This window comes from Platichthys flesus, chromosome 23 (assembly GCF_949316205.1).
Source record: "Platichthys flesus chromosome 23, fPlaFle2.1, whole genome shotgun sequence".
NCBI classification, from domain to species: Eukaryota; Metazoa; Chordata; class Actinopteri; order Pleuronectiformes; family Pleuronectidae; genus Platichthys; species Platichthys flesus.
The window spans coordinates 17,308,665-17,330,375 of NC_084967.1; the positions used below are offsets into that span (position 1 = coordinate 17,308,665).

General features: G+C 54.7%; 1 protein-coding gene across 2 annotated transcripts in view; it reads left to right on the forward strand.

Moving 5' to 3' along the window:
- The first annotated feature begins 878 nt into the window (after positions 1–878).
- lrp6 (low density lipoprotein receptor-related protein 6) overlaps positions 879–21,711 on the forward strand; it is a 30,532-nt gene continuing 9,699 nt past the window's right edge. Inside the window, exons 1-12 of one of the 2 annotated variants that reach the window (XM_062382314.1) lie at positions 879–1,230; positions 2,595–2,991; positions 9,775–9,972; positions 10,138–10,334; positions 10,610–10,741; positions 12,350–12,746; positions 12,934–13,105; positions 16,644–16,860; positions 19,026–19,315; positions 19,769–19,995; positions 20,086–20,270; positions 21,356–21,682. In XM_062382314.1, the coding sequence (XP_062238298.1) occupies positions 1,176–1,230; positions 2,595–2,991; positions 9,775–9,972; positions 10,138–10,334; positions 10,610–10,741; positions 12,350–12,746; positions 12,934–13,105; positions 16,644–16,860; positions 19,026–19,315; positions 19,769–19,995; positions 20,086–20,270; positions 21,356–21,682 (2,794 nt within the window). In that variant the 5' untranslated portion in view covers positions 879–1,175. The remainder of the gene's footprint in view (positions 1,231–2,594; positions 2,992–9,774; positions 9,973–10,137; positions 10,335–10,609; positions 10,742–12,349; positions 12,747–12,933; positions 13,106–16,643; positions 16,861–19,025; positions 19,316–19,768; positions 19,996–20,085; positions 20,271–21,355; positions 21,683–21,711) is intronic. The other variant, XM_062382313.1, reaches the window with a different exon arrangement.

Consider the following 21,711-nt stretch of genomic DNA (forward strand, 5'->3'; position numbering starts at 1 on the left):
TCTATCTGTCTCTCTCTCTCTCTCTCTGTCTGTCTCTCTGTCACTCTCCCTCTCTCTCTCCCTCTCTCTGTCCCTCTCTCTGTTTGTCTCTCTCCCCCTGTCTCTCTCTCTCTCTATCTGTCTCTCTGTCCCTCTCTCTTTTTGTCTCTCTCCCCCTGTCTCTCTCTGTCTCTCTCTCTGTCCCTCTCTCTGTTTGTCTCTCTCCCCTGTCTCTCTCTATCTGTCCCTCTCTCTCTCTATCTGTCTCTCTCTCTCTCTCTATCTGTCTCTCTCTATCTGTCTCTATCTGTCTCTCTCTCTCTCTCTCTCTCTCTATCTGTCTCTCTCTCTCTGTCTGTCTCTCTGTCACTCTCCCTCTCTCTGTCCCTCTCTCTCTCTGTCCCTCTCTCTGTTTGTCTCTCTCCCCTGTCTCTCTCTCTCTCTCTTTATCTGTCCCTCTCTCTGTTTGTCTCTCTCCCCCTGTCTCTCTCTCTCTATCTGTCTCTCTCTCTCTCTCTGTCCCTCTCTCTGTTTGTCTCTCTCCCCCGTCTCTCTATCTGTCTCTCTCTCTCTCCCTCTCTCTCTGTCCCTCTCTCTGTTTGTCTCTCTCCCCCTGTCTCTCTCTATCTGTCTCTCTCTCTCTCTCTGTCTGTCTCTCTGTCCCTCTCTCTCTCTGAGATATGTTATGATTTGATGTTCTACAAATAAATATAGAAGAAGGTATATAGTGTGTATATAGTATGTCTATGTGTGTGCGCGTCTGTGTGTTTCTCTGTGTGTGTGTGTGTTTGTATACATGTGCATATATACTTTTGTGAACGTATACGTATATGTGTGAGTGTGTGTGTGAGAGAGAGTGAGTGTGTGTGTAGAACAACAATAGAACCAGGGAGGAGGGGGAGCAGAGGAGGAGCAGCAGCGGGGGGAGCAGCTTCCTCTGGCGGAAGGAGACATCGTTGCTCCTCGTTCCTCCTCGTTCCTTCTGCAGGACAATGTGAGCGCCACCGACTCTGGATCTAAACCCAGCGAACAGCCGCAGAACCCCGGGATGGAAGCGGCCACCGTGTGACGAACCCCCAGCTCCACCGCGACCCGCCTGTGTGTTTCAATCCGCCTTTAGAGCTCGGGAAGCGGCCGCAGCGATGGGAAGAGGCCGCTGAGCGGAGCGCGGCGCCAGGGCCGAGACGCGGAGAAAGATGGGTGTCGTGCTGCGGAGCGTGTTGTTGTGTAGTTTCTGTTTTCTCATCAGAGGTGAGTTCTGCCCCGGCGGCTCCGCGGACACACTCACTCACTTCCCCGGGGAGAGGAGGCTTTAACGGGGCTTTGGTGTTAGCTGGGTCCGGGCCGGGACCTCGGCTCCGGGTTCTACTTCTGCGGAGCTAACGCTAGCTTAGCTTCCCGCCCCCTGCTGGAGCTCCGGGAACTCCGGGAGCGAAACCACAAACACACTCCCGTGTTAGCGGGGGGGGGGTATCCCGGGATAGATTCACGGTTTAACCCGCCACTCAGACAAACCTTTGATCCCGGTTAGCACTGTTAGCTTCACATGCTAATGGACGAGTCACTCAGCGACACACAAACACACAACACAAACATGTGAACACACACTGAAACACTCAACAACACAAACATGTGAACACACAACAACACAAACATGTGAAAACACACTGAAACACACAACACAAACATGTAAACACACAACAACACAAACATGTAAAGACACAGAAACACACAACAACACAAACATGTGAACATACTGTTGTTGTGTCATTAACCTGCAGAGTTCACTTAGCTACACACAGATTGTGTTGTTGTGTTACAGTTCATGTTATTTTGGGAGAAGAGATTAAAAACAGGTTGATAAACATTTATTAGATTTAATGAAGTCATCATCTTCGGTCTCTGATAGAAACCCTTTGACTAATCGATTAAACGACCACTTGTGGTAAAATTGGAATAAAAACACAACAAAGTCTAAATTGTATTTTCTTATTGATTAGTAATCACTTCTAATTGACCCGTCTTGATGATGTCACTTCCTCCTGTGGCTCGTCCGCCTCCCGGGAGAAACTCGGTTGAGGTTTTGATTTCATGCTTTAGTAAAAATATTTACAGATGGAAATTCCACCTTAAGTCAAGTCAACAAAGGGGGGGGGGGGCTGCTGGCGACCTCTGCTCTGATGTGTCAGGTTGTGGGATAGGACGAAGGCCAGGAGCCGGCGGGGGGGCCACAGGGGCCCAGGCCCCTGGTTCAGGCAGGGACTGTGATCACCAGAAACAGAACAAATTATCACCTCACGACTTTTATCTACATGAAAATTAGATTTTCAACAAAATAACATAGAGAGAGATGAAGCAAAAGCTTCTCACACGTCTGTTTCCTTTTGTTTTCATGAGATCAGTGATGAACAGTAAATACAAGAGGGAAGAATCATATGAAATCAATTTTTATGAAGTCTCCAATTTACCAAAATAATTTATGTTCCTTATAATATATGCTTCAGAGGTAGACAAATCCCCAGGTGATGTTAATCTCACCAGTTGAAGTCGATGTCTCAGCTGGTTCTTCTTCAGTGTCCCACCTCGTCCTCACTCTGAACTCTGGTCTCTTGCAGCCGTGCCTCTGCTGCTCTATGCAAACCGACGGGACCTCCGGCTCGTGGACGCAGCTCACGAAAAGGCCAACGCCACGGTGGTGGTGGGGGGGCTAGAAGATGCCGCGGCCGTGGACTACGTCTACTCCCAAGGCCTCATCTACTGGAGCGACGTGAGCGAGGAGGCCATCAAACGCACGGTCTTCAACCAGTCGGGGGCCAGCACGGTGCAGATCGTGGTGCAGGGCTTGGCCTCCCCGGACGGACTGGCGTGCGATTGGCTGGGGAGGAAACTGTACTGGACGGATTCAGAGACCAATCGGGTGGAGGTGGCGGAGCTGGACGGGTCTCTGAGGAAAGTTCTGTTCTGGCAGGAGCTGGACCAGCCGAGGGCCATCGCTCTGGATCCAGAACGAGGGTGAGTCCCAACGTTCTCAGATTGGGGGGAGGGGGGGTTCCCACAATGCATTTTGTTTCTTGGTGGCATTCTGTGGTCACATGGTACAAACCCCGATCTACGAGATGCTGCAGCCGAACGCAGCTCCAGGCTCTGACTCCTGAACAAGAGCAGGAGGGCGTGTTGCGCTGCTTTGTCTGGGGCTGGTCCTGGGTCAGATTGGGTTGCAGGGCGGCGGAGCTCCTCCTCCCGACTCTCCAGAAAACTCCACAACAGCGTCCGGGTGGAGGTTTCCTGTCCTCCGCTGTGAGGACGAGACCAGGACTGTCTGGTGTCAGCTGGAGATAATACACAGTCACCAATAATAACATAAACAACAACAAAGTTCAACACACGTGATACACAGAAGGGTCACCTCTCCTCAGGTCTCATCCTCAAACCTTCTCCATCGAGACCCAACAATCCCACAACCATCATGGTTTCTAGATTTATATGAACTGGGCTCTTGAGTTCTGGTGACGTCATCTGAACATTAATCATATTTGTTTCCCTTCAGCTCGGAGTGAAATCTTCTGTTTGACCGAACTGAGTGAGTCTGACCTGACGGGTCTTCAGTTTGTTGTTTCCCTGATTCCAGTGAGCCCCCCCCCCCCCCCCCCCCCATATGGTACATACCAACCTGCTGGAATGGTTTTTCCTGCCGTGTCACTGTATAAGAGACAGAAGGTGGTCAGTGATGGTTGTTTCCACCTGCTGGACCTCGTCTGCTACTGAAGGTCACAGGAACACACCCTCGTCTCAGCGCGGTCGGATTAGGATGTAAATCCATTAGGACGCAGATAAAAGAGGCTTTAATGTATTCATTAGTTTTATTTAAATTTCCCTCTCTCCCTCGTCTTTCTTTCTCTCTTCTCTTGGGTTTCTATTCATGGAACTCTTCCCTCCTCGGTGTTTGATCCGGCTCAGTGTTGGAGATTAAAGTGGCAGCGAGCCGGTTGCTCTCTCCGGGGCTGAGATGATGCTGGGTTCTTCACTCCGAGTCGTTCAGGTTAAACTCGATGTCCTGTTTGTTCAGAAACCAGAACTTTGAGTTGTGACCTTGCCTTGTCCTTCACTTCTTTGATAATATAAAACTTTGACCATTTAAATCAACGGTAGTGAAACGTAATGTTTTTCTGTCCTCGTCATAACTGCAGGGATGTTTCCCGTCAGCCCCTCTGACCTCGGGGTCACGCCCGATAAGAACCAATCAGAAAGAGAACGTTTGACTAACAGGCTGGAAACTCCACCGGGTGGAACCAGAGCAACAGTGGAAAGTTTTAAACAGTTTAAGAGGAAATGAGAGGAAATATTTCTATTTAAAGGGGAACCATCAAAAAGTTGCACAATATTGCATAAACTGTGCTGCCGGGTGACCTCTGACCTCTGCAGGCTCCTGAGTGTCACATTGAAACGCTGAGTCGCTAGTCTGAGGAAAACGCTGTCTGTGTGTGTCTGTGGAGTTCTACTGTGCTCATGGGGTCCCGGCACACGGACCCCACGGGTTGTGTCAGGGTTGATGGTTCAGATCCAGGGAATGTGTCGCGTCACAGAGATGGGTGTCTCATTAGCATGACGCTGCACATACCAGCTCCTCTGCTGAAGCATGTGATGCTCGGCATACGTTCATGTTTTTCTCCCACGGAGTCAGACGAAGGTGAAGCAGCTGCAACACGCCAGCAACACGCCAGTTACACGCCAGTTATTCATTGTGAAGGTGTAAAGTGAGGTCAGAGGAGGAGACAGAGAGCGTCTGTCCAGAAGCAGCTGTGTTCCGATCCCTCAGCGTTGGGACGGATCACGTCTGATGCTTCTCAATGGAGACGGTTCCACCTCCATCTGCCCACGTGGACGACCCGGGTCAGAGACACTGGGTCCGGCACCAGGGGGCGGTCCAGGTGATTGGGCCTCACCTTGGAGAAGCTGTGGTGTTATATATGGTTCACTGTGATATTTCCTGTAGTGGTAGGTTTCAGATTCATACTCGTATAGAATGCTAGTTAGCAGAGGCTGGACAGAAATTGATATATTTTTTCAGGTTTTAGAAAAATCACTTTGCTTCCAGAGTCATTAAACTTCTATTTTGGCTGAGACGTAGAAACAGATGTTAGGACCTGACTGACTGTGATCACTCGGCTCAGAGCTGGACTCTGGTTCTCGCTGTTCGTGGTTTTCTGTTTCTCTGACTCTGGTTTGGAGTCCGACTGTCGGACGAAAGACAAACACAGCAGAGAATTGTTGTGTTGAAATGTTGTAACACAGCCAGAGACCTTGAAACACAAATGTTATCTTGGTCCTAAAGTCTTAAATGTGACAGATAACCATAGAATCCTGCCTGAAGCGGATCCAGACTCAGTTTTCTATGATGAAGCGAAGCAGTCGTTATATTTGCAGGATCTGTTTCTCCACATACTTTCAGTCGGGCTCAGTCTGGCCTCGTGCTGCAGAGGAAAACTGGTTCTCCAAATCCACGCTGGAACGCAGAGCTGGACTCGGTTCAACTGGGATGATTAATGCATCAGGTACCAAACACAATGCAGCTCTTGTGGTGAGGGGATGTGTTGTGTGCACGGCATTTCTCTGGAGTTTTTTCTGACTCCCTACCTCCTGGTCGAGGCCTCATTGTCCGGAGCTGCGTGTTTCAGAGAAGTGAAATCACTTCTGCACGGAGTCATTTACAGTTTGTAAGAAGCAGGTTTCATTCTGAGTGGTGGAGCTGCTTTGTTACGAGTGAAACTGAAGCAGCTGCGTGTTTGAAGGCTGCTGTGTGTTGCTCCTGGGCAGACCATCAGTTAAAGCTTTTGTCTTGGCCTGAATGGGATTACGTGGAGAGGCCCAGCAGCTCCGTTTGTGGGTCAGTGTTTTCATCTGGAAACAGAAAGTTAGACGACACTGAGCCTTCTTTTTACTGCTTTCATATAAAACTGTTTATTTAGAACAACACAGGTTCAACTCCGCGGTCCAGAGGTTCCCCACAGACGAGCCACTGTGACAGGAAACATCTGACTGAGGTCGAGGCTGCGTAATCCCGTTCTTACGAAACGTCCAGGGAGTTGACTTGTGTCCCTGTGACTCTCACACAGATGTGTCTTGGGAACACTGAGGCAACAGCAACATGGTTGTCAATATTAAAGCCCAATTCTTGTTTATGCGTGGAGGCTACGCAGCCGGTGGCACGTAGCCTCCTCACGTAGCCTCCTCACGTAGCCTCCTCACGTAGCCTCCTCACGTAGCCTCCTCACGTAGCCTCCTCACGTAGCCTCCTCACGTAGCCTCCGCACGGGGCCAAGCATGTAACCTCCTCACGTAGCCTCCTCACGTAGCCTCCTCACGTAGCCTCCTCACGTAGCCTCCTCACGTAGCCCCCTCACGTAGCCTCCTCACGTAGCCTCCTCACGTAGCCTCCGCACGTAGCCTCCTCACGGGGCCTCCTCACGTAGCCTCCTCACGTAGCCTCCGCACGGGGCCGGACACGTAGCCTCTGCACGGGGCCAAGCATGTAGCCTCCTCACGTAGCCTCCTCACGTAGCCTCCTCACGTAGCCTCCTCACGTAGCCTCCTCACGTAGCCTCCTCACGTAGCCTCCTCACGTAGCCTCCGCACGGGGCCAAGCATGTAACCTCCTCACGTAGCCTCCTCACGTAGCCTCCTCACGTAGCCTCCTCACGTAGCCTCCTCACGTAGCCTCCTCACGTAGCCCCCTCACGTAGCCTCCTCACGTAGCCCCCTCACGTAGCCTCCTCACGTAGCCTCCTCACGTAGCCTCCGCACGTAGCCTCCTCACGTAGCCTCCGCACGGGGCCAAGCATGTAGCCTCCTCACGTAGCCTCCTCACGTAGCCTCCTCACGTAGCCTCCTCACGTAGCCTCCTCACGTAGCCTCCTCACGTAGCCTCCGCACGGGGCCAAGCATGTAGCCTCCTCACGTAGCCTCCTCACGTAGCCTCCTCACGTAGCCTCCTCACGTAGCCTCCTCACGTAGCCCCCTCACGTAGCCTCCTCACGTAGCCTCCGCACGTAGCCTCCTCACGTAGCCTCCGCACGGGGCCAAGCATGTAGCCTCCTCACGTAGCCTCCTCACGTAGACTCCTCACGTAGCCTCCTCACGTAGCCCCCTTACGTAGCCTCCTCACAGGGCCGAGCACGTAGTCTCCGCACGTAGCCTCCTCACGGGGCCTCCTCACGTAGCCTCCTCACGTAGCCTCCGCACGGGGCCGGACACGTAGCCTCTGCACGGGGCCAAGCATGTAGCCTCCTCACGTAGTCTCCGCACGGGGCCTCCTCATGTAGCCTCCTCACGTAGCCTCCGCACGGGGCCGGACACGTAGCCTCTGCACGGGGCCAAGCATGTAGCCTCCTCACGTAGCCTCCTCACGTAGCCCCCTTATGTAGCCTCCTCACAGGGCCGAGCACGTAGTCTCCTCACGTAGCCTCCTCACGTAGCCCCCTCACGTAGCCCCCTTACGTAGCCTCCTCACGGGGCCGGACACGTAGCCTCAGCACGTGGCCTCCTCACGTAGCCTCCTCACAGGGCCGAGCACGTAGTCTCCGCACGGGGCCTCCTCACGTAGCCTCCGCACGGGGCCAAGCACGTAGCCTCCTCACGTAGCCTCCTCACGTAGCCCCCTTACGTAGCCTCCTCACAGGGCCGAGCACGTAGTCTCCTCACGTAGCCTCCTCACGTAGCCCCCTTACGTAGCCTCCTCACGGGGCCGGACACGTAGCCTCAGCACGTGGCCTCCTCACGTAGCCTCCTCACGGGGCCGGACACGTAGCCTCCTCACGTAGCCTCCTGACGTGGCCTCCTCACGGGGCCGGACACGTAGCCTCAGCACGTAGCCCCCTTACGTAGCCTCCTCACAGGGCCGAGCACGTAGTCTCCTCACGTAGCCTCCTCACGTAGCCCCCTTACGTAGCCTCCTCACGGGGCCGGACACGTAGCCTCAGCACGTAGCCTCCTCACGTAGCCTCCTCACGTAGCCTCCTCACGTAGCCCCCTTACGTAGCCTCCTCACGGGGCCGGACACGTAGCCTCAGCACGTGGCCTCCTCACGTAGCCTCCGCACGGGGCCGGACACGTAGCCTCCTCACGTAGCCTCCGCACGGGGCCGGACACGTAGCCTCCTCACGTAGCCTCCTGACGCGGCCTCCTCACGGGGCCTCCTCACTCGCCCCCTCACTCGCCCGCGTGCGTTCCTTTAACTTAATTCAAAAATGGCGGTGGGCGTATGGAAATGTGGCGCTACCAGAGAACCATGAGTATTAGTTTGAGAAGATCAATAAGTGATGAGCGGCTGCATGTTAAACATTGAGCTTTTAGCCGTTAGCTTGTAGCTGTGTTGAGAGTGAGGACAAAGACGTTCCTCTTACACAACAGTGAGCCTCATCATTACATCACTCACATTTTAAAGGCGTGTAATTGGGCTCATTAAAGGGCTCATTTTGGACAGTGCCCCCCCCCGCCCTCCAAGGCCTGTCCCCCTCCCCCCCTGACTCCGAGCTGACCTCTCGTTGTCTTCAGTCGCGTCACAGAAGGTTTTCCTGGGTTCTGCTCACATCCTGTTTCCTGCTGCCGTGGCCGGGTCCAACTCAGAGGCGTCGGAACCGTTTCAGTTCTGCTGCCGTCACAGTTTCACTTGTGTTTAATTTTTCTTGATTAGTGATTCATTTCCTGTTGATCAACAAATCCAGTACTTATCTGATTTAAAGTCGTAGAATCTGTTTTTGTCTTTAAAGAAGTCAGTAAATCATTTTGAGATGAAGGTTAATGATGATTTGGGGTTTGTTGAGGGTTGAAGCCTCCGTGTGGCGCCAGATAAATGTAAAGGTTCATGTTGAAGAATAGAAATATAACCTCAGTAACTTTTTTTTAGACTTTTGTCTGATCTTAGGGTTAGAGCTAACCTTAACCTTCTCTTCCAAAATAGATGTGGTCAAGTTTTACTGGTCACTCAAAACAAAGAGTGAACTATTAAACCTGATTCTAATTGTAGCCTGTTACTTGAGGTGGAGTAAGAAGAAATGTCTTTATTTTAATGTCTCATTAAATAAAAGGTTTTGTTATAAATCAGACGATTCATGTCCGGCCACAGTTTGTGTTTGGATCTGAAGCAGCGATGTTTGAGTCCAGCTGTGATTCTACCGTCACTGTCGCTGTGGGGGGAGGGGGAGATCAGTCATGGTGCTGTTTGGGGGGGGGGGGGGGGGGGCATCCAGCTGTGATGGTAATTAAGACAAACAAGGCAGAGAATTAGCTGCACAGCGTCCCCCCCCCCCCCACTGATCACCATCGTGGTGATGTGTTAAAAACAGGTTGTGTTGAAGTGTCTCAAGGAAACTATTTGTTTTATGATTCGATAAAGTTCCTTTTCAGTGGTTTTTACATCTGAGAAAACGGACAGAGTGAGCATCAGTGCACGTTTAACATCTCTGACCCGGCTCCTCCTGAGAGACAGAATCAGAGCATGGTCATCGTGAAGCTTTGATTCTTCTAACGCGAACAGAAGGTTCTGGATCTGAACTGTGACCTCGTCGTGTGGCGTCCAGGCTTCAGGACAAATGGCCTCAGATGTTCTCAGTGTTTCCTGTCGGTGACTCGCAGGACGCTCTCGTGTCGGGACATGAGTCGATCTCATCGGAGGATCATGACAGTATTTAAATAATCGTTATGTTGGAGTCAGATTCTCCTCAGGGTCATGAACTGATGATGTTCTCTATCGTGTGTCTGTTAGGATCCAGTGGTTTGACATGTGTCTGTTCTCCTCAGGTTCATGTACTGGACGGACTGGGGCGAGATCCCAAAGATCGAGCGGGCGGGGATGGACGGAACCAATCGATCGATGATTATTGATAAGGAGATCTACTGGCCTAACGGCCTGACGCTGGACTACAGTCAACAGAAGCTGTACTGGGCCGACGCCAAACACAACTTCATCCACCGCGCCAACCTGGACGGCTCCTCCAGGTACCGCTCCACAGCACGCCGGCACCTCGGCTGCTGCCTTCAAGGCCACAACTGTAGCTGAGAGAGTTTGGTGTTTTCGTTTTAACGATAACAAATGAGGCCCTTTACATTGTTAATCAGCTGTGTGTGTGTGTGTGTGTGTGTGTGTGTGTGTGTGTGCTTCAGGGAGTCGGTGGTGAAAGGAGAGCTGCCTCACCCCTTCGCCCTCACCCTGTACGAGGACACTCTGTTCTGGACCGACTGGAACACACACTCCATCCACTCGTGTCAGAAACAGACCGGCACCGAGCAGAGGATCGTCCACTCGGACATCTTCTCGCCCATGGACATCCACGTCTTCAGCCCCAAGAGACAACCTGTCTGTGAGTGTGAGCTGCTGCAGGTCCCTCTCTGACCACCAGGGTTGTTTTAAAGGAACCTGTTTGAGTCGGATGTTTTCAGACGTCTCCTCAGACACATTATAGGTTTCAAATTAATTGATTTTTAGCTAATTAAAAACTTTCAGCCAGTTTGGCTCCAGCAGGATTCTGTCAGTCGACAGCGGTACATGTGTGAACAGATGAAACACAGCTGAGTATTTGTTCTTTGGCCTTGAAGTAACTGTGTGTGTCTGTTTGTGTGTGTGTGTCGTCTGCAGTGCACTCTCCCTGCTCGCTGAACAACGGAGAGTGTTCTCACCTCTGCCTCCTGTCTCCGATGAAGCCGTACTATCAGTGTGCCTGTCCCACCGGAGTCCAGCTGCTGGAGGACGGGACGACCTGCCGAGACGGTGAGGACATGACCACTGCCATCGTTATCACCAGCACCACTCTGAGGCTGTGGGAGCACTGGTTCCTCTAATACCAGTTACTTATGGTGGAAAGACCTCAGTAATCGATTACTCACGTGTCATCTGCAGGTTCCTTTTAAGTCTTGAGACCTGAAGGTTTTTAATTAGTTTAAAACATTTATATTTTTAAATATAAATGTTAGTTTCTTTTAAAAAGTGTCACCTTTAATCTTGTCATCTTCACGGACTAGAGGTGAATCGCATTCAAATCAAAAAGTGTGTGTGTGTGTGTGTGTGTGTGTGTGTGTGTGTGTGTGTGTGTGTGTGTGTGTGTGTGTGTGTGTGTGTGTGTGTGTGTGTGTGTGTGTGTGTGTGTGTGTGTGTGTGTGTGTGTGTGTGTGTGTGTGTGTGTGTGTGTGTGTGTGTGTGTGTGTGTGTGTGTGTGAGTGAGTGTGTGTGTTGTGTGTGTGCATACAGAAGAAAACTCCAGCAGATATTTGTTGAAGTGCGTCAGTGAAGCCGTTTGTCGATTATCTTTTATTTTCCGAAAGAAACAGAAAAATCTTCTTGTTTAACCAGAAAGAAGAATTGAGCCCAAACGTCCAGATTGAATTCATTAGTGTGTGTGTGGGTCTGTGTGTGTGTTTTCCTTTTCTCTGATTTACAAAGTCCCGCCTCCTCGCCGCTCGGAGCAGCTTCTGGTGGTTGTGGGGCGGACCTGTGGTTGCCATGGTAACCCCGGACACGTCCCTCCCCCTCCTCCTCCCCCCTCCCTGCCCCTCCTCCCTGCTCCCCCTCCTCCCCCCTCCTCCTCCCTCTGCCTCTTTTATTTACATTTTTGGTTCAGTAACCCTCGCCTGCCGAGTGACGGAGCAGCGAGGGCGGAGGAGCCTTTGTGAGAGACGGGTCACATGACCTCCCCGCAGACAATGGCTCCTTTCAGAGCCGGTTTAACCGTTTCACCGGAGGGTTCTTCTGTCGGCCGCCGCAGTGAAACGTGGCCACGGGCTGACCTGAAGTTTATTGTTTGACTGAAGCCACGTCTCAGAGCCCGCCCCCCCCTCCGCTACCAGCACGCCACTCACTGTTCACTATGGGATGTTAAAACTTTACTAATTTGTTGCTTTTGTTCAGCATCACCACAAAAAACACACACTTAGTTTGTTTGGTTTAAACTCAGTGAACTGATGATTTGGACGCACGGAGTTGAAGATACAAACCACGAGCCAATCACAGCCCGAGCCGGAGGGAATATATTTAGTCTCTGCTCCGGAGTTTGAGTCGCTCTACTTTTACTTCTCTTTGTTTCTTAAAGCCGGATAAACACGTAACAATTAAACCTTTCCCGATAAGAAATATACAAAAAACTGAAAATATATGTTTTCATGTTTATTTCTAATATAAATATGCTTAATTCTTTAGGTTCTATATATTTGGATGTTTGTGTTTTCTTTTTATTTTATGTTTCTTTATATCAAATTTGTTTAAATTGTAAAATATCGAACCTCCGTTAATATTCTTAGAAAACTCAGAACGAATGAATTTAAATGAAGTTACAGCGACGGCCATGTTGTTTCCATCCTGAGTTCGATTCCCTGTTGTGTCCAGGTGCGACCCGGATGCTGCTGCTCGCCCGGCGCACCGACCTGCGGCGGATCTCCTTGGACACGCCGGACTTCACCGACATCATCATGCAGGTGGACGACATCCGCCACGCCATCGCCATCGACTTCGACCCGGTGGAGGGCTACATCTACTGGACGGATGACGACGTGAAGGCCATCCGCCGCTCCCAGCTGGACGGCAGCGACGCCCAGTTCGTGGTCACGTCTCAGGTGAACCACCCCGACGGCATCGCAGTGGACTGGATCGCCCGGAACCTGTACTGGACCGACACGGGAACGGACCGCATCGAGGTGACCCGGCTCAACGGGACCATGCGGAAGATCCTGATCTCTGAAGACCTGGACGAGCCCAGAGCCATCGTGCTGGACCCTGTGGCCGGGTGAGTCCTCCATCATCAACTGATCGCTCTTCAGTGAAGGCGCTGATACTCACTTCCCATGATGCACCTGGAACAAAGGGGGTTGTGATTAAAAAGTCCACCTCCTTCTTCAGAAGATGAAACTAAATGATAAAATCATCATTTGAAACGTTTGTGTTCCAACCTGTGTTGATGGTTTCTTCTTCAGATACATGTACTGGACGGACTGGGGCGAGGTGCCGAAGATCGAGCGAGCAGATCTGGACGGACTGGAGCGCGTGGTGATGGTGAACACCTCGCTGGGCTGGCCCAACGGCCTCGCCCTCGACTACGACGAGCGCAAGATCTACTGGGGAGACGCCAAGACGGACAAGATTGAGGTGTGTGTGTGTCTGTGTGTGTCTGTGTGTGTTCACTTGGACGAGCTCCTGCTGGTGTCATGGCTGTGACAGTTAACTGATGAACACGAGCTCCCACCGGGCCGGTCGTTCAGAGACACATTGATACTTCCTGTTAGCCTTCAAAATAAAGTCCTGTCAGCCAATCTCTGTGAAAGGTCGATATGAGAAAGTAAAAGTGTTCATGTACGTGAGACACGTGATGACATCATTATCTCTGGTGTCCCTTCACAATAAAGCTCCAGGGGTCCAGTTGAAACCAGAGAAAGAAGAAAAGTCTGTGTCTGTTGTTCCCTTGTTTGTCGTTCTGAGTCGTCTGTGCTCTCGTCAGTCGTTCATGAAGCTGTTGTCCATCATGGGTTCGGCTCCACATCAGAGCTCGGGTGTGGACTCCAGCTGCGTGAGAAAACACTGAAGAAGACTTCACTTCCGCTGCGGTCCTCGTCCTCATGCCATCCCGTCATGCTCCTTGGGTGGGGGGTGTAATTTCTAGGCTTCCTCCTTTTGGGTGGGGGTGGGGGAGGGGGGCCCAACCCGACCTGAACCTCCTCTCCAGTCCGCCCTGAAGGTGACCGGTGGTTTGGGTCCCAGTCAGAGCTTGAGGCCAGAGGCCCCTCGGCCCTGCAGGAGATCGGAGGGGCCTCCGCCCGACAACCCCCCCCCTGGTTTCTCGGAGGACCCGGTTTTTGCGGCTCGATCCCACATCTGGTTCCAATTGCGGCCGGCACTCCAGCTGCGGTCAGCTCTGTTTAGAATAGACCCAGAATCTGAAACCGTCGCCACAGTGCGGTCACAACTCCCAACCAGAGGAGCCCTTCTGGCTGAGGCTCCGAGCGAGGCTGGAAACTTCATTTTATATTTATACACTGTGTGTGTGTGTGTGGGGGGGGGGGGGGGGGCTGTTCTGGGAGCAGCGAATCACGTCGCTCCACGCTGTGGATCAGTTGAACGACTGAGAGCTGATCTCTTTTTTTCTTTTCTGTAGATTCCTGACATTTCTCATCCCTCGCTCTGTTTCACAAACTCTGTGAAAAACTTCTTCTCTCGTTTCTCGAGAAGTTTGGTTTCTTTTGTCTGATCAGTTAAAATCATCTAAACAAAACAGTCTAACTCAATATTAATATATAACAGGCACTAATGAGAATGTTATTAATCTATGAGTGGATCTTCACATGGTGTTTGGTTGAGTGCATTAGCATCAGACCGTCTGAGACAGAGGCTGAATCTGGAGCTCAGCGACTCTCAGTCTGAGGAAAGTGACTCTGATCATTAGAGCATCAACACATTTCACATCATCAACATGAAGTGGAACAGAACCTGTCGCTCGGATGAAATCTTGATTTATTGATCAGAGTTCCATGTCGCTCAGATCTCCGCAGCCTCGTTCAGACGCTAATTCAGTTTGTGTGAAGTTGTTAAAACTCCAGCTCCCAGAATCCTCAGCTGCTGAAGCTCGGCTGCTTCTCCGTACAAGTGAGACGTCTGCGCTGCAGTGAGGGGACGGGTGAGGGGACGGGTGAGAGGACGAGTGAGGGGACATGTGAGGGGACAGGTGAGGGGACATGTGAGGGCACGAGTGAGGGGACGGGTGAGGGGACGAGTGAGGGGACGGGTGAGAGGACGGGTGAGGGGACATGTGAGGGGACAGGTGAGAGGACGGGTGAGGGGACATGTGAGGGGACAGGTGAGGGGACATGTGAGGGCACGAGTGAGGGGACGGGTGAGGGGACGAGTGAGGGGACGGGTGAGGGGACGAGTGAGGGGACGGGTGAGGGGACGTGTGAGGGGACGGGTGAGGGGACGGGTGAGGGGACATGTGAGGGGACGGGTGAGGGGACGGGTGAGAGGACGAGTGAGGGGACGGGTGAGGGGACATGTGAGGGGACGGGTGAGGGGACGAGTGAGGGGACGGGTGAGGGGACGGGTGAGAGGACGGGTGAGGGGACATGTGAGGGGACAGGTGAGGGGACATGTGAGGGCACGAGTGAGGGGACGGGTGAGGGGACGAGTGAGGGGACGGGTGAGGGGACGAGTGAGGGGACGGGTGAGGGGACGTGTGAGGGGACGGGTGAGGGGACGGGTGAGGGGACATGTGAGGGGACGGGTGAGGGGACGGGTGAGAGGACGAGTGAGGGGACGGGTGAGGGGACATGTGAAGGGACGGGTGAGGGGACGGGTGAGGGGACGGGTGAGAGGACGAGTGAGGGGACATGTGAGGGCACGAGTGAGGGGACGAGTGAGGGGACGGGTGAGGGGACATGTGAGGGGACGGGTGAGGGGACGAGTGAAGGGACATGTGAGGGGACATGTGAGGGGACGGGTGAGGGGACGGGTGAGGGGACGGGTGAGGGGACGAGTGAGGGGACATGTGAGGGGACATGTGAGGGGACATGTGAGGGGACGGGTGAGGGGACGGGTGAGAGGACGAGTGAGGGGACGGGTGAGGGGACATGTGAGGGGACGAGTGAGGGGACATGTGAAGGGACGGGTGAGGGGACATGTGAGGGGACATGTGAGGGGACGGGTGAGGGGACGGGTGAGAGGACGAGTGAGGGGACATGTGAGGGCACGAGTGAGGGGACGAGTGAGGGGACGGGTGAGGGGACATGTGAGGGGACGGGTGAGGGGACGAGTGAAGGGACATGTGAGGGGACATGTGAGGGGACGGGTGAGGGGACGGGTGAGGGGACGGGTGAGGGGACGAGTGAGGGGACATGTGAGGGGACATGTGAGGGGACATGTGAGGGGACGGGTGAGGGGACGGGTGAGAGGACGAGTGAGGGGACGGGTGAGGGGACGAGTGAGGGGACATGTGAAGGGACGGGTGAGGGGACATGTGAGGGGACATGTGAGGGGACGGGTGAGGGGATGGGTGAGGGGACGAGTGAGGGGACATGTGAGGGGACATGTGAGGGGACGGGTGAGGGGACGGGTGAGGGGACGGGTGAGGGGACGGGTGAGAGGACGAGTGAGGGGACGGGTGAGGGGACGAGTGAGGGGACATGTGAGGGGACGGGTGAGGGGACATGTGAGGGCACGAGTGAGAGGACGGGTGAGGGGACATGTGAGGGGACGGGTGAGGGGACGGGTGAGGGGACGGGTGAGGGGACATGTGAGGGGACGGGTGAGAGGACGGGTGAGGGGACGAGTGAGGGGACGGGTGAGGGGACATGTGAGGGGACATGTGAGGGGACGGGTGAGGGGACATGTGAGGGGACGGGTGGAGCTCATATGCTAGCGCTGTGGAGCTGTTGCTTCTTATCAGTGGCTCTGCGATGTGCTGCCAGCTCCTGAGCACTCGTGTCCTCAGTGAGAAACACAAAGTGGAGACTGTCACTGACTTCCACAAAACACAAGGCATCATGGGAAAACAGGAGGATGAAACATGCTGACTTTAAAGCATTTAGAGCGACTGACTCAAGTGATTGTTGCTGCACGTCCTTTTTTGATAAAGGCAGGTTGTTTGTGTAACTGTGTGTGTGTGTGTGAGCTCGGTGTGTAACCTGCCCGTCTCTTTCAGATGATGAACATGGACGGGACGGGCAGACGGGTGCTGGTGGAGGACAAACTTCCGCACATCTTTGGCTTCACGCTGCTCGGGGACTTCATCTACTGGACGGACTGGCAGCGCCGCAGCATCGAACGCGTCCACAAGCGCACGGCGGAGAGAGAGATCATCATCGACCAGCTCCCCGACCTCATGGGCCTCAAGGCCACATACGTGCACCAGTCGTTCGGTGAGTCCACGAGTCTGAACCGCGTCCGAGCTGTGTTCAGGTCCAAGTTCACATCAATATGATTGAATCCTCGTTGTGGCACAGGTGCATTTATCTTGAGACTCTACTCACCCTCCCTCCCTCCCTCTGTCCCTCTGTCCCTCCCTCCCTCCCTCCGTCTGTCCCTCTGTCCCTCCCTCCGTCCCTCCCTCCCTCTGTCCCTCCTTCCCTCCCTCCGTCCCTCTCTCCCTCCCTCCCTCCCTCCTTCCCTCCCTCCGTCCCTCTCTCCCTCCCTCTGTCCCTCCCTCTGTCCCTCCGTCTGTCCCTCTGTCCCTCCCTCCCTCCCTCCCTCTGTCCCTCCGTCTGTCCCTCCCTCCTTCCCTCCCTCTGTCCCTCCCTCCCTCCCTCCCTCTGTCCCTCCCTCTGTCCCTCCCTCTGTCCCTCCCTCCCTCCCTCTCTCCCTCCCTCCCTCTGTCCCTCCCTCTGTCCCTCCGTCTGTCCCTCTGTCCCTCCCTCCCTCCCTCTGTCCCTCCCTCCCTCCCTCCCTCCCTCTGTCCCTCTGTCCCTCCTTCCCTCCCTCTGTCCCTCCCTCCCTCCCTCCCTCCCTCTGTCCCTCTGTCCCTCCCTCCCTCCCTCCGTCCCTCCCTCCCTCCCTCCCTCCCTCACTCTGTCCCTCCCTCCCTCCCTCCCTCCCTCCCTCTGTCCCTCTGTCCCTCCCTCCCTCCCTCCCTCTGTCCCTCCCTCCTTCCCTCCCTCTGTCCCTCTGTCCCTCTGTCCCTCCCTCCCTCCCTCTGTCCCTCTCTCCCTCCCTCCCTCCCTCCCTCCCTCTGTCCCTCCCTCCCTCTGTCCCTCTGTCCCTCCCTCCCTCCCTCCCTCTGTCCCTCCCTCCCTCCCTCTGTCCCTCCCTCCCTCCCTCCCTCCCTCCCTCCCTCTGTCCCTCCCTCCCTCTGTCCCTCCCTCCCTCCCTCCCTCCCTCTGTCCCTCCCTCCCTCCCTCCCTCCCTCTGTCCCTCCCTCCCTCCCTCCCTCCCTCTGTCCGTCCCTCCCTCTGTCCCTCCCTTCCTCCCTCCCTCCCTCCCTCTGTCCCTCCCTCCTTCCCTCCCTCTGTCTGTCCCTCCCTCCCTCCCTCCCTCCCTCTCTCCCTCCCTCCCTCTGTCCCTCTGTCCCTCCCTCTGTCCCTCCGTCTGTCCCTCTGTCCCTCCCTCCCTCTGTCCCTCTGTCCCTCCCTCCCTCCCTCCCTCCCTCCCTCCCTCTCTCCCTCTCTCCCTCCCTCCCTCCCTCCCTCCCTCCCTCCCTCTCTCCCTCTCTCCCTCCCTCCCTCCCTCCCTCCGTCCCTCCCTCCCTCCCTCCCTCTGTCCCTCCATCCCTCTCTCTGTCCGTCCCTCCCTCCGTCCCTCCCTCCCTCCCTCCCTCCCTCTGTCCCTCCCTCCCTCCCTCCCTCCCTCTCTCCGTCCCTCCCTCCCTCTGTCCCTCTGTCCCTCCCTCCCTCCCTCCCTCTCTCCCTCCCTCCCTCCCTCCCTCCGTCCCTCCCTCCCTCCCTCCCTCTGTCCCTCCATCCCTCTCTCTGTCCGTCCCTCCCTCCGTCCCTCCCTCCCTCCCTCCCTCCCTCTGTCCCTCCCTCCCTCCCTCCCTCCCTCTCTCCGTCCCTCCCTCCCTCCCTCCCTCTCTCTGTCCGTCCCTCCCTCTGTCCCTCCCTCCCTCCCTCCCTCCCTCCCTCCGTCCCTCCCTCCCTCCCTCCCTCTCTCCCTCTCTCCCTCCCTCCCTCCCTCCCTCCGTCCCTCCCTCCCTCCCTCCCTCTGTCCCTCCATCCCTCTCTCTGTCCGTCCCTCCCTCCGTCCCTCCCTCCCTCCCTCCCTCCCTCTGTCCCTCCCTCCCTCCCTCCCTCCCTCTCTCCGTCCCTCCCTCCCTCCCTCCCTCTCTCTGTCCGTCCCTCCCTCTGTCCCTCCCTCCCTCCCTCCCTCCCTCCCTCCCTCCCTCCCTCCCTCCGTCTCTCCCTCCCTCCCTCCCTCCCTCCCTCCCTCTGTCCCTCTGTCCCTCCCTCCTTCCCTCTGTCTGTCCCTCCCTCCCTCCCTCCCTCCCTCCCTCCCTCCCTCCCTCCCTCTGTCCCTCCCTCCCTCCCTCCCTCCCTCTGTCCCTCCCTCCCTCCCTCCCTCCCTCCCTCTGTCCCTCCCTCCGTCCCTCCCTCAGGTACGAACCCGTGTGCAGAGAACAACGGTGACTGCAGCCACCTCTGCCTCTTCAAGCCCTCCGGCGTTCAGTGTGGTTGTCCCATCGGCCTCGAGCTGATCGCCGACATGAGGACGTGCATCGTCCCCGAGGCCTTCCTGCTCTTCTCCCGCCACACCGACATCCGACGCATCTCCCTGGAGACCAACAACAACAACGTGGCCATCCCGCTCACCGGCGTCAAGGAGGCGTCGGCGCTCGACTTCGACGTCACCGACAACCGCATCTACTGGACGGACATCACTCTGAAGGTGAGCGGGGCCGGGGACCTCCTGCTGGTCGGCTCCCAGGGGACGCCATGTTGGACGGAATGAAGGGTTGCTCGCCGCCCCTCCTCCATCGTCCTTCATCTATCTCCTCTGCTCCATCTCTTCTCCTCTTCACTCTATAATTTAACACATGGTTGATCCGAGGATTTCAGTTTTCAGACTTGTGTTTTACTTTCTTCTTCTTCTTCTTCTTGTTAAAGTTGATCGATATTTACTTTGACTTAAGAGCAGAGATTGAAATGATGATTCATAAAGAACAAGTTAAACAGACTCAGACAGGATGTGAAGTGAAACACTAAGTTCCAAACCCATTCATATTCAAATGTTCATCAGTAATGAGGATCGGACGTAATGTGTGACTTGATTATTTGCTGGAGACCAACCGCCATGATGTGTTAACACTTCCTGTTGTCATGTGACCTTTAACCCCCGCAGACCATCAGTCGGGCCTTCATGAACGGCAGCGCTCTGGAACACGTGGTGGAGTTCGGTCTGGACTACCCGGAGGGGATGGCGGTGGACTGGTTGGGGAAGAACCTGTACTGGGCCGACACCGGCACCAATCGCATCGAAGTGGCCAAACTGGACGGGCAGCACCGTCAGGTCCTGGTCTGGAAGGACCTGGACAGTCCTCGAGCTCTGGCTCTGGATCCCGCTGAAGGGTGAGGACGAGGGACGAGCTGGGCGCCAGGCTGTGAGTCTCTTCCTGTCAGAGATCAGATCTACTCACTTCTCCTGTTTCCTGTGCGCAGCTACATGTACTGGACCGAGTGGGGGGGGAAGCCAAAGATCGACCGCTCTGCGATGGACGGGACGGGTCGGAGCACCCTGGTGGCGGACGTGGGCCGGGCCAACGGGCTGACCATCGACTACGCAGAGCGGCGCCTCTACTGGACGGACCTGGACACTACGCTGATCGAGTCGTCCAACATGCTCGGTAACAACAGCTGCTTCTTCCTCCTTTTCCTTTTCTTCCTCTTCATCTCCTTCTTCTTTTACTTCTTCTTTTTCTTCTTCTCCTTCTCCTTTTACTCCTTCTTCTTTTTCATCACCATCCTCTTCTCCTTGCTCTTATTTCTCTGCCTCGTCCTTCCTCATCCCCATCTGCACCTTCTCTGTTATGTCACCACGCTGATGGCTCACGTGTTGCGTGTGCGTCTGTCCATGCATGATCTCAGAGGACGGTAGAGTAACATGTGCTCTGTCAGTTCAAAGAGCAGCTGGAACAAAAGCTGCTGCTCGGCAGCACGTGGACATGCACAGGACTGAAACCTTCCTCACACAGACCACGCTGCACAGGGCTCCTCTGTGCAGCTGCTTCTCATCTGGTGTCATCTGATCTGAACAACTTCACTCAACAAAACTTTACATCTGTAGAGTTTTGTCATAAACGTTTAACTTCCATTTTCCTGTTTGTGTTTTAGCTCTTTCACTACAACAGATCCTCGAATTCCAAAAAACAATAAGAAAAGATTCTTTTTACTGAAACACATCAGACAAACCAGGAGAGGGACTCCAGCAGCGCTTGTGTGTTAATGAGATCAAATGACTGGCTGCTGATAAAACGTCTGTTTCTGGTTTAACATCAAGGATCCGAGTCTTTGACAGAAATGATCTGTCTGTAGAAATCAGGCCCTGATGTTTCCAGATGTTCTGATAATATCAGAATGATACTGATCGGAACCTGTCAGGTGACGTTTCGGTTGTTTCATGGTGAACCGCTCGGTTAATGACCGCGGCTGTGGCTGAGGGGTAGAGTGGTCGTCCTCCAACCTGAAGGTCGGCAGTTCGATCCCCAGTCTTACCCATCTGCATGCCGAAGTGTCCTTGGGCAAGATGCTGAACCCTGAATGCCCCCCCCCCCCCTCCCCTTACAATAACAAAGTGCTGTGAATAGATGCACTGTGTGAATGGGTGAATGTAGAACTGAACTGTAAAGAGCTTTGAGTCATCAAGACTAGAACATTTTTCCAGATGAAATTAACTCTCCTCCACGTCTGCTCTCAACTTCCTGTCCTCCAGGTCAGGAGCGTGAGGTGATCGCTGATGACCTCCCTCACCCGTTCGGCCTCACCCAGTACCAGGACTACATCTACTGGACGGACTGGAGCCAGCGCAGCATCGAGCGAGCCAACAAGACCAGCGGCCAGAACCGCACCGTCATCCAGGGCCACCTGGACTACGTCATGGACATCCTGGTGTTCCACTCGTCCCGACAGGGCGGCTGGAACGCCTGCGCCTCCACCAACGGTCACTGCTCCCACCTGTGCCTCGCCGTCCCCGTCAGCAGCTTCGTCTGCGGCTGCCCCGCCCACTTCTCCCTCAACCACGACAACAAGACGTGCAGTGGTGAGAAGCCGCGTGAACTTTGACCTCTG